Source organism: Cygnus olor, chromosome 1 (genome assembly GCF_009769625.2).
Source record: "Cygnus olor isolate bCygOlo1 chromosome 1, bCygOlo1.pri.v2, whole genome shotgun sequence".
In the NCBI taxonomy this organism is placed as follows: domain Eukaryota; kingdom Metazoa; phylum Chordata; class Aves; order Anseriformes; family Anatidae; genus Cygnus; species Cygnus olor.
In genome coordinates, this window is record NC_049169.1 from 88,633,503 (window position 1) to 88,646,264 (window position 12,762).

Sequence of the window (12,762 nt, forward strand, 5' to 3'; positions counted from 1 at the left end):
AGTACAACCTCTCTGTGCTATTTCAAAAAAAAAAAAAGTTAATACAAAATTAGAGGAATAACTGCTCTCCTAAACTAACAAAGACTTGCACTAGAATGCACATGAATTCTGAGAAATGCCTATTCCTGTGTTTTTTCATGGACTAGTAGAAATCAACATTAGGAAAATTCATATTTGTTTTAAAGCATAAGGGTTTTTTCTTGACTTACATTGAGGAGCTATCAAATGATTAAGTGATACACTCTTGGATATGGACTCAGAGTACTCCTGAAAATAACCTCTATGCATAAACAAGGCTCCTTAAAATTTTAAAAGCAAACTTTTAGTTAAATACTTGGAAAGGTTAAATAGCTTTTTTCTTTCCTTGCTCCTACGGACACAAACAACCTTAGTTGGAACCCTGACACAAGCACCCACTGGATCAGCCTACTGGAATTACATTTTTTCAGCCTGGTCTATAAGAAGGTAGGTGTTTATTTGCCCCATACACAAAGACTTTACAGACACTTAGCCATTAATTGTTGGACAAAGCATGAGAGGTCAACAGAATTCAATACTGCTGGATGAAACAGTTCACCTCTTTTTCCGTCTTAAGGAATCTGAGAATCACAGAGAAGAAAGCTTTACCAAAGCTCCAGATAAAGGAAATAAAAAAACTTGTAAGCTTTAACTGCAAATTGTGCCTTCAAGACACGCATGTTAATTAACATGAAACCAAGCTAGAAGCCTTGGCTCAGTCCCAGAGCTACATCATCATTGGCATAAGCAAAACCTAATGGGAAGAGGCCAGTCACTAGGGTGTTAAAACAACAGATGGTTACAGGCTCTTCACAAAGGATGGGCAGGGCAGGAAAGGACGGGGGATGCCCCCAGAAATGGCAATATTCGAAAAAGATGAAGAAGAGAGGTTAATGAAGAACTTTTCTTTTTTCTTTGTTTAAAAGAAAATGTAAGCAGAAAGTAAAGACTTCTCCACAGCATTTGTTAAAAAACTGAGAATGCACAGGTTGCCCAGTCCTTGGAGACATTCAAAAAGCCGCCTGGACATGGTCCAGGGCAATCTGCTCTAGGCAGCCCTGCTAGAGCAGTGGGAGTTGACCAAATGACCTCTGTCCCTTCCAGCCTCTGTGATATGAAGAAAACATCATCTGTGGTTCTTGAAAAATAAAATCAACCATCAATAAAGAGAAACATCAAGATTCTACCTACTGAACCTTGACATTTCAAGTTACTAAACCTATTTCTCCTACCAGTTTGTGAACTTTCAGGGACATGGCTCTTCAAAAGTAAAGCACCAGACAGATCCCAAGCTTTCCCCCTCACATCTCTCCTGGCAAACCAATAAGCAAGTTTTAAATTGGAAATCTCAATTCTGCAATCAAATTTATGTTGGACTTTTCATCAGATTTGGGACTGCAGTACCTCATTTGGAATTGCTAACGTAATGCAATTAATGCATGGGTGCCCACATGTCCTTAGCTCTCCTCCTCACAAAAAAACAAACGACAAACACCTCCAAATCCTTGACAAAAAGCTTATAGTCTATGCTTTTTAAACTGTATGTAAATGGAAGCAGTAGGTAGAAGAATGTGTAGACTGTCTCAAGAGGCAACATAAGCTGTCAGATTACACACCACAAATTCAGCTGGAGGTAAACTACAGTTCACAAAACCACAGAAATACACAGGGCCCATTTGGGTTCATCATTGTGAAGTAATTAGCAGTTCCCGATCAGATCGTAAGATCAGTGTGGAAACAATCACACAGCTCAGTGCAGAACCAAATCAATAAGCCCAGCTGGATCTCTGCAGTCCTGCAGAAGTGTTTCTGCAGTATTCTTTCTGCTTAACACCTTAGGGATTTTCCAATATCTAATCTAGGTAACCCAAACCCTGTCCTCAGTGCATCAGATAATGAGGAGCTGTCTACACATGGACAGCAGAGAAATACCTTGACATCTTTATTTTGGAAGTATGTGTTTGCACACTTAAAGTAACTGATCCTGTTACTCTTTGTCATATGCAACTTTATATTTAGTTGCATGCTGCTGAGCAAATAAATAGCTTTCTATATCCCATGTCACTTTAAACTTCGCACAGGAATCTGAGGGAACTTATTCTTTTGGTTAAAAAAAGGAAACATGACTTGAAAAATCAAAAAGATGCCTTCTACTAAGCAAAAGAGTTGCTTTTGGTCAAAGAATGCTGGCATTAAGAATTAAAAAAAGGATGAAGAATGAAATGAATATAAAAGTGAATGAATTATGGAGAAAGCTTTAAAAGAGGTCAAAACCCAAAATATTTTAAATTACCAGCATGATGTGTTTCACCAAGAGGCTCAAGTTTTCGAAGTCTATTAAGTTTGGGAGTTCCCCAGCCAACTAAAGGGAAAAAAAGACAGTCAAAACACATCACTACTGCACTTGATTCTGAGAAAATGTATGGAAGCCATATCCTTTTGGGAGAATTCAAAGCATTTAGAAAGGGAAAAGTATGTAATATATTATACATATATGATGAATATTGATGAAATAATATTCAAATAAACCAATCTACCCTTAAAAATACTGGTATTTTGACTACTCACTGATGAAAAATTGATTAGCGTCTGACATTTTTGCGCGTGTGAAAATAATAACTTCCCCCCATGGAATGGATCAAATGATCAAATCAATACTGCTGAAAGTTCAGACCATGAAGTGCGAAACTGCATCAAAGATTTCTCAGAGAGGAATGTTCAGTAGCATACCTCTGCATAAAGGCATTTTAGTTTCGCCATTCACAAATTAATATTTTAAATGTTTAAAAAACACAAATTGAGACATCGATTATTTTGTTTGTTAGTACACTTACCTGGCGGAAGAGATGGTGGTGGTGTAGGATTTTTGGGAACAGTATCTTCTGCATTAATGGGTTCCACTCTGTGGCCCCTTTTTAATTTTGTTTTTCTATTTTTCTTCTTATTGTTATCTATATCAAGCAGAAATAAAGCATTACATACCATATAGTGATATTCAAAGAACATGTTAAATCATCTTTTAATACAATTGGTGGGGTGAGATGCATCAGCATTTTCACTCTAGACTTGCACAATACAACAAAAGCTTGTGAAATGTACAATGTTCACAGCATGCTTTGCTATATAGAACAAAATGTAAGCATAAAATATATGGAAACTTTACATTTTAGTAAGTTCAACTTAACTTGGTACTGATGGCAATTTGATCACATATTTGATTATAATAAAAAAAATCCAATTTCAGCTAAACCAACAAATTCACGGTTCTTAAAAATAGTGTGTTTTTTTTCAATACAATAACCTAATGGTGCATTTGTATGTTTTCAACAGATTTAACTGCCATGTGGTATCCTGAAAAGTTATGCAGACACAGGGAAGAATTACATGAGAAGTAACATTAAATGAAACATTAATACGAAGCAGCATTACCTGAGTCATGCCTTTCTGAGGCTTGCTGCTCGTTTTCTTCATGCTGCAAATGCTGTGTAGCTGTAGAATTGCATGTTTCTAGTCTACTGTCATTTGTTTTTTGGCTACTGCTACTGGATAGTTGCTGCGCATCCATTTGTTCCTGCTCTGTTTGAGATTTTGAGACAACAGTAGCCTTTTCAGTCTCCAACCTTAGCCGCTTCTTTTCCATTTGTTTTTCATTCTAATGAGAATAATAATATATGTTTATGTTTGTTTGCTTGTTTTTTGTTTTTTTTTTTTTTTTACAACTTCTAATGGAGTAAACTAATAATAAAAGTTTTTTTTTTTTAAATAAAAGGTTATTTTAAAATCAGAATATTCCTATATTCCTACTATCCTTTTTTCTTTAAATGTTTCACATGAAGAAACTAACATTTCCAATATACTGTTCAGTGGGGCACAAGAAAAAAAAAAGATAAAGAGATTAACAGCAGAAGAAATATCTTTGGATTTATATATTGACATTCACTTACATATGATTGACAGAGCTTTACAGTCTTGCTTTGTCTTTTTTTTGGGGGGGGGGGGGGGGGAGGGGGGAGGGATATAGGAGGAAAAAAATCATACTGGATATATAAACAACATGAACAGTCCTAAGCAAAACCTTTTCTACTGTCCTAGTTTTCAACAGAAAAGAAAACAACAAGTTATGTTCACAAATCTAAACAGTTGATGTAGGCAGGAAGATTTTGTGTGACCCACTATAGATCTCAAATACTTTAGAAGATATTGGTAGACCGTGAATATTTTCCACTCCTGAATATCCAATAGTTTAACTGGCAAATATTTTCAATCATTTGGTTATAATACCTTTATTTTACTTGGTTTACAATTTTTTCCCCTGAATCTACGACAGGTGATTTTCATAATATGAAAGCATTGATTCAATGCACACAAAACAAGACTGAAGATTAAAAAAAAGTATTGTATGTACAGACTTAAAACAATTCTTTCAAAGGAACCATTTTTCTTATTACCTCTCAGACATTTGTTAGTAGTAGGTCTAAAATGATCCAGATTTCCACATATTCTCATACCTCAGAGATTACGGCTGCTATAGGCTGGAAGGGATTTTCAGAGTTCCCAGGCTCAGGGTCCTCATCATCAGGTACGCTTCTTCCTTCTTCTCTTTCCCTTTTTTATTGTTTTGTTGTTTAGTGTGTTTTGCGAGTGGAGGGAGGAAGATGAACAAAGAATTATGAATAAGACACACCATAAATTTTACTTAATAGAGAACAGTCGTTAGGTCATCTAGCTCATCCTCTAATTTATGCCAGCTGATTTTTACAGTATGCTTCTGTATTTTGAAAGACATTTGTCAAATATCACAACAACAGGCTGACCTCAATAAAGCACAAGTACATGTTACGTCAGTGGTAGAAACACATGCTTCTTTATGGCAAAACATTACAGAAAGTGGAAGCAGTTTCTAAGGACCAGATATGTGACAGAATGTTTCTGTAACTGGAAGGTATTGATTGTTCAACAGCGTGCTGAAATATTCTCACTGGTAATCTTTTGTAACAATTATTTCTAGGTAATCAACTTTAAAAAGAAACTACACTGTCAGAAACCATACTATCTGAAACATCACCTTCAATTTTTAATACACCTCCATTTCTCGTAATTCTAGATACATCTTAATATATGGAAGGAAGAACAGGTGACAAGCTATTCAAGCAGTTAGGGAATCTTATTTGTTCTAACGACTCAAACGTTCAGAAAGATGCATGCTGCTCAGTACACTGTTATTGCAACAGCACCAGCTATTTTGTATGCACCAGATCTCTATGCAATGAATATTAAATTACCATGGATTAAATAATATATTATTAATATACTACATTGAAACACTTTTCATCAATAGATCTAATGTTACTTACACACAGGAAGTCACTGTTACACAAATTTTACAGCTGCAAATGCTGAGAAAGGAAGTAATGCTGTTTTTCAGAGGCACAGATGGGAACGAAACTGAGCTGATCTACCCATGAAACCATGCAGCTTGGAAGAAAAGGCCAATGCTATTTTAAAATTTACTTGCACTACTTCTGTCTCATTTTCCATTTGGAACAAGATGATTGCTACTAACATTGTAGCACATTGTGGAGGAAATGCACTTTGAGAAAACATTCAGGGAAGCAAATCTGAACAAAATAGAGCAGTCTGGGGAATTATTAGAACATAGAATGAAACAGAATTCTACTTGAATCAAGAATAACCTGTTTCTGACAGTAAGAAATTGATTTGATACAAACAGCAAAATGCCATCTCTTAAACCTGAGCCAATCCCTCAGCTACACGATAAAACATCAGAAATTACTAGTTAGCTTCCTTCTAAGATGCAACGAGTTAGGCAACAATTTAAGCCTTTAATCCAGATCCAACCATTCCTCCAGTGAACAAACACTATCAAAATCACTCCGATCAGTAACAGAATATATGGAAAATGCCCATGTTATCAGACACTCCCTTTGAGACATTTTCTACAGTCAGCCCTTCTATCTCTCAACACGGCATAAAGCCAACATGGTCAGAGGGCATTGTCTACGCAGACATCTGGCAAGCTAACAGCATGTGCATTTTTATATGTTTGTAAAACATAGTAAGACTGTGACAAACTCCAGGTGTTTAAAACATATTCATCTCAATTGCAGTGTCTAAGTTATTCACTGTACTGGAGTATAACAAATCAATAAGAGCACAAGCCAAGATACTCACCAGTAACTTCACAATCACTTCTCAGTAACTGAGACTTGCAGGTCTCTGCATGTATAGGGCAGACAGCAAAAAAGGGGTGCTTGGAAGATTTTGTAATAATGCTCCAGTAAAATGATTCACAACAGTCTCTGATAGGAACCCTTGTAGGTTGCAGAGCCACAAGGGCTCTAAATAAATCACGAGTCCCTGGTTCCCCTGCATCAATGTAAGTCCCTCCATACCTCACCTGCTGGATAACCTAGTTTATCAAGCATTCTGTTGAGTAAAGTTTCACATTTACTCTTCGATATTCATGTGTGGATTACAAAGTCTTATTTAAGTTAATAAAAGTTTATTTTAGGACACACTTGAAGGCATGTTAAAAATAAATGACAAGATTTTTTTTTTTTTTAGGTTAGCCTCCTATGAAGTTATACCAGCAAGACTAAATTTATTCCACAACTGCCTTACAATTCTCACTCACAAACTCATAGTGCATCTCCAGCCCAGTTAAAAAAAATAATAATAAAGGGAGTGAACCAAGCAAAAACTTGTAGGTCTTAAAGAAAAGCTTTAGCATTCAGGTCACTATTTCTAATATGAAGGCTCTTGGCTTGTAAGCCAAATCAATCGTAGCAGGGTTCCCACAAGCTTTATGTACAAGAATGAATCAAGCATCTTAGCGAGAGAGGGAAGGAGGAAAGTGAGGTAGGAGAAATTACAGAAAGAATACCTTTCTTCACGTATCCTTCTCACTCGCTCAGCTCGTTCTTGTTTCTTTTGTTCTTCATATGCTTTTTGTTCTGTAGTGTCTCTTTGGATGCGCTCATTTAAGGCATCAAAATCTTTTGCTATGATATGTAGAAGCCAATACAAACCTTTTTTTATTGATTTATCAATTTTTTTCCCACAGCCCATGACAGCCGAACAAGGTTCCTGTAAATACAAGGAAGAGAAAAGGGGAAAATTATTTGCAGTTCTGATCACATTACTTAACCAAAAACAAGAACTCAGCCAAACAACAATATTATGCATCTCAACTAGAATTAAACTTTTTTTTTTTATGATATTCTCATCAGCAAGCAAGAGAAACACCATTAGGCAAATCTGTTGGAAGATAGGTGCAAAACATTGCTAAATTAGTTTGGAATACTTTATCTAGCTTGGATGAAACACTTGAAGGAAGGCGTAGCTTGACTGGAAGGTATCAAGACGAACAGAAAAATAAAAAAAATCTGGTTATGAAAACACATCTGGGTAAGAAAACACTAAAGAAACAGGAGTGGTTTCTCCCTTGAGAAGAAAAAGCTTCAACCTTATAATAATAACCCTCAAGAAATGGGATTAATTGCAAATAGAAAAAGAGTAATTTGTTCTTCATGTTCATAGTCAGGAATACAAGTATAATGGGCTCTAATTGGAACCAAAGAGACATGGCTTGATTCAAGTTTAGAGCATGGAAAAGGACTAGCAGACCTTTCTAGATCTCTTCCGAACTGTTTTCCAGAATCTTCTGGCACCCTGTATGGGTCCTGAACTCGATTAAAAGCTATTGCATATTTCAAGCTGTTTATTTGAAATGAAGAACAAATGTTTCATACTGATTGTATGATTTGATTGATTTGGGATTTATGTTCATGATTTATTTTTTTTAATTTTTCTTCCTTCTCAACTCATACCACCTAAAAATTCCCTGTATTCTATCTTCAGTTACAAGCACTTAAATTACACCATAGCCAGATAAGGTATGGACAATTTGAAACAGAAAAAAAGTAATTTTGACCTGTTGTGTCCCCCCTTGAGTGCCAAACATTGCTTGCATTTTAATACATTCCAACACTGTCTAAATTAAGGTTCAAGTATGAGTGTTATTCACCTTACAACCCTACAGTATTCTCTAGCAGAACCTAATCAGGAAGATGTATAGGCAATAATACCTTGTTTCTCTGAGAAGACTAAACTTGTTTATCTGAGAAAACTAAGATAATGGACAGCACTGGGGCAATTTTATTCTAGGTTTGCACAAAGGTTATTGTTGCTGTAGTTCAGATATAAAATATAGAAGTTTAGAAATATAGAAAGTATAGAAATATTTTTTAAAAAGGAAAAGATAAAGGTCATTCTGACTAACACTGTGTGACAGTGAGAAAATGATTCCATTTGTTTTAATATTTTTGCAGGGAATTAAGAAACAGAAGAAAACCAATTAAAATAGTAAGATCAAACAAAAATATGGCCTAATTTTATTTCTATCTTTTAAAAATTCCTCTTTAAATTCATCCCATAAGTCATCATATTGAAAGACCTTGGGATCAGGTTTATCTTTGATGAAACTTGTAAAAAAGAAGCTCCCCTTCATACTTTGTAAAGAAGTATACAAGACTCTCAACAACTGCTTTCAGCTAAGATGCCAGAGTACGCAATCTAGTGTCTTTGTTGACTACATTGAGATAAAAATGGAGAATGAGAACAGCACTGTGATGAAATATCATAAATTACATAATTCTAAAGTATTGGAAAAACATTAGAATCATTCAGGCCTTTTTTTTTAATTATTGGTAGTGCTTTGCAAGAAAATATTTTTGCCACAGAAATCCCTCATGAAAAAAAAGTGAGCTCTTTTTTTTTTTTTTTAAATGATTGCTGTATATGCCTATTGCAAAGTCCACTGACTGAAGAAAAGCCCTCAAAGAGTCATGACATAATGAATATAGCTGTGGCACTGCTATAACCCAACTTTCTAGCAAAAATATTTTCTGTATTTTCCTATGAGTTTTCTAACCCTCCCTTGGGAATTAATAGGTTTTTTTTTTTTTTTTTTTTTTTTAACTTCAAAACCCAAATACCAGATGGAATAGTTTTGCAAAATTGTCTTCAAATGATGTTTAATAGTCTCAGCATAACTCAGATCATCTTTTAAAGTATTTATTGTTTCAATTAGAAAAAGATCATGAAGCTCAAGCCCACAAATAGTTAAATTAGCAGCCTTGTTGATTAAAACAAAGGCTGAAAGAAAACTTGAAGCACTGTTGATTTGGATAAGTTATCCAAAATTCTGACTAATATTAAATATCCTTTATGGAGCCTTTTGTTGTCTTTTTAAATAAATATTTTAAGGATTTTTTCTTTTTCTTTTTTTAAACATGACACTGACTACTGCACCTGAAATGTGGTTATTTTAAGACAGATGTTAACCTGATCTTACTGTGACTACTGGGCTAGGAATTAGATTAAATTCTTACTCTTTGTCAGATGGTAGCTCAGACTAAATGGTGGTTCTAGCTATCAACAGAAAGGAGACAAATATCATATCTGAACAGTGGTTCTTCCTGAATGTCGACATCAGCAAATTTTATTTCCTACTTTTTTTTTTTTAAAAGGTGGAATAATAAACTTGCTGTATTAGCTGAAAAAGTTTTAATCCACATTGGTACGTAATTATCTGTATGTGGTTTCAGAGTGGACCAGGAAGTATACTCTGAGGGCCATTATATAGATTTCTTTAACAGATCCAGAAACCAAGTGTCAAGGTGAACAGTAGATCTACTTGCAAAACATATGCACCTACTGTACCTTTGCTGGAATTGCAGCGTTCCAGATTGGTTTTATGCTATATGGCATAATCCTCTACCTCTTGGCAAGCGTTACGTATGTATATGAAACATCTTAAAAAATACTTACAATTTGACATAGACACTTGTGTTCATTGACAAGCTTTTCCAGAGATAAGGACTCAATTACATCTGCTTCTGACAGAGCTCCTTCTCTGTCCTGCTTATTTGCCAGCCTAAAGAAAAAAAAAAAATCAAAAGAAAAAACACTTAGCACCCTGACACATAAAGAGATCAGATCTCCAAAACTGTATTTTTGACAGAAGTAGGAAAATGAAGAAAATAAAGAGAAAACTCCTTGCTCCAGCCTTATTTCTTAGCTTTTCTTTCAACTTAATAAATGATATGTTAGTCCATATACCATTTTCAGAGATACTAATATCAAGTAATTACTATGCACCCATAGACAAAGCAATTTTATTTTACAGCTAAGAAGACAGAGGTAAAAGATTGTACTGCTCTACACCTGAAGCCACCCAGTACAACCTGGTGGAGTATATGGATCAAAGTTCAGAACATCATAGCTTCCCAAACCATGTGCATTTTCCTACATAACACTGCTCCATGATCATCTCAGGTCTGTGTACTCTCTAGAATCTTTCTCTGCTGCCAGTTTGGTATGTAGTGTTTTAAATCTGCCCTTCATCGAATCTGCCCTTCATAAGTAAAACTCAGAACTTGCACGAATGGCTCTAAAAGACATTCTTTATTATTGCATGGAGAGAAGAAAAGGAAGGTATATGAAACACATAGCTTGTAAAATAAGTCTTCTGTATGATAAAGTGACATTATTGTCTTATTTCTTAGAAATATGGTAGCAATGAGGACTCCAGAATATAAACATCTCCTTAATTTTGGGGAGATTATTGTTCTAGATAACACTTGTCTTCCACATACTCCATAACTGTATCCAACACTATTGCCAATAACATGTTTTGTAGATGGTACAAAACCAATCTGCCTCACCACCCAAACGAATGTTATTCATCATTTCACACTCAAATACGTACATAGATCTGAAAACAGAGGATATTATGTTCCTTTCAACACCGTTATCCATAACTATTAAAAAGAGTGCTGTCCGGAGTAATAAACATCCCAATATTTAAATTCTTCACCTCAGTAAACTTGTGGTGATACCATAGTACAACCACAAAAACTTGAGTTGCTTCCTCAAGTCTAATTTTTGAATGTTTCACTGGCAACTCCTTTGTATGATATCAAACTGGAAAAGCTTCTGACCTAACGCCCTAATAGGTGCATCACAAACTACATGTAAGGAAAAGTACAACTGCCAAAACCTCTATAGAACCGTGTATCGCAGAAAGGTGAAATCTTGTCCCTGATGGGGATTTCTCTCGGCTGTCCAAGTAATAATTTTCATGAAACAGTGGACTCGACAGTCCCTGAGAACTCAATTCCTTGATTACAATAGTCTTAAATCGGTAAACATCCAGGACGGTACGAAGGACTATAGGCATTAGGATTGTGTATGCCTCATTTCTTTAGGAAAAATAGAGGCTAAAATCTCCTCAGTCATTCTCCAGCAACATGCATTCATCCTAATAAATGTATTCTATACCTGTAGATTTCAAATTCAACAGAAAAGGATAAAGTTGTTAGAAGCAATTGACAAGTCTACATGAAAAAATGTGTAGAAAAATGTTAACAAGATAACTAACTTCACCTAAGCGTATAGGATCATGTTAGCCAAGCAGACATATTCCCCTAGAACAAATTTTAAAAAGCAAACTTGCACTCACAATTGGTGAATGATTTTCTGAGTTCACGTGTAAGCAGATGTTAATAACAAATCAGCAAGTTTAGATAGAAATCCAAAGAATACTTTTACACAAAGGCAACAAAAAAGAGACAAACACATAAGAAATATTTTATGTTCATGAGGAGCTAAGGGTTTTATAAGAAATAAACAAAACTTCACAAGAGGAGTCAAGTCCAGGTGTTGATCCCATCCTTCAGAAAAACAGTTGGTGACAACAGGATATATAGTCATTCCTTTCTCATTAACTGCTTTTAATTAAAAGCTAGTATGGTAAATCTCCAGGAACTGTGAAAAGGCATTAAATAATATTTCATCAACAATATATTATTCCTGTTCAAAGTTACTACTTGCCAGCACGTAAATTAGTACTGTTTGTGTCGAACAAATGTAGACCATTTTGGAATATAAGCACAAAATGCAATCTGATTTTGCTTTCTACAATAGTTGTAATACTTTCTACAATAGTCATAATCCAAATTAAGTGCAAAAGTTGTGAAGAGAAGTATTGCATAGCATTAGGGAACCTAAAGATTGCACTGACTTCTCTCTAGTAAAGCAATTCAAGTAAGCTCATGTTCAGAAATTAAGCAACTGTTCCATTGCAAAAGAACTCTGATTCAAATTTCAGGATAAAATCACAAATCATTTGGTTTCCATAAATGCAATGGAAGATTGTTTTAGAACCAGACCTCATGGCTTTTCTTCCGAAATCTCAAGTCATTGTCACCAACTCAAATGGCTTTTAGGGACTGTTCAACCAAGGCTAGTACTTCAGATTTATCATACTTCTTGCAGGGAGGGAACAAGTGGTAGGAATTCACTCTATTGTGAAGCAGAACTTGTCAGCAACTCAGTTTGATCCAAGAACTTATTCCTTCCCATTTTCCAGAATAGCAGTATGAGAACCTCAGTTCTTAATCATTTTACTCTTAAGAGTTTTTAACCTCCAAGAAATATAAAAAGAAAAATCCGTGTTACATCTGCAGCTCTAAAAAACATTGCTTGTCACCACTAATTTCACAGTCTTTCCTTTCAAGGATTGTGTACAAAGGAGACCAGGGAAAGACAGTTTTTTAAATGTCCAAACACAACAACTTTCTCATGATTTTCAACAGTCTTAAGAATGATTTGCAGTCCAAAAGATTCACACACTTATCATCAGCTTGGGGATAAAATCTC

The 12,762-nt window shown here is 35.1% G+C and overlaps 1 protein-coding gene across 6 annotated transcripts in view; it reads right to left on the reverse strand.

Moving 5' to 3' along the window:
- The window catches only part of ARL13B (ADP ribosylation factor like GTPase 13B), a 49,568-nt gene that overhangs the window by 3,860 nt on the left and 32,946 nt on the right, over positions 1–12,762 (reverse strand). For 5 of the 6 annotated variants that reach the window (XM_040568112.1, XM_040568119.1, XM_040568128.1 and 2 more), the window contains exons 5-10: positions 9,871–9,976; positions 6,923–7,125; positions 4,527–4,623; positions 3,448–3,670; positions 2,853–2,969; positions 2,312–2,380 (exon numbers count right to left, since the gene is read on the reverse strand). In XM_040568112.1, coding sequence (XP_040424046.1) covers positions 2,312–2,380; positions 2,853–2,969; positions 3,448–3,670; positions 4,527–4,623; positions 6,923–7,125; positions 9,871–9,976 — 815 coding nt within the window. The remainder of the gene's footprint in view (positions 1–2,311; positions 2,381–2,852; positions 2,970–3,447; positions 3,671–4,526; positions 4,624–6,922; positions 7,126–9,870; positions 9,977–12,762) is intronic. The other variant, XM_040568126.1, reaches the window with a different exon arrangement.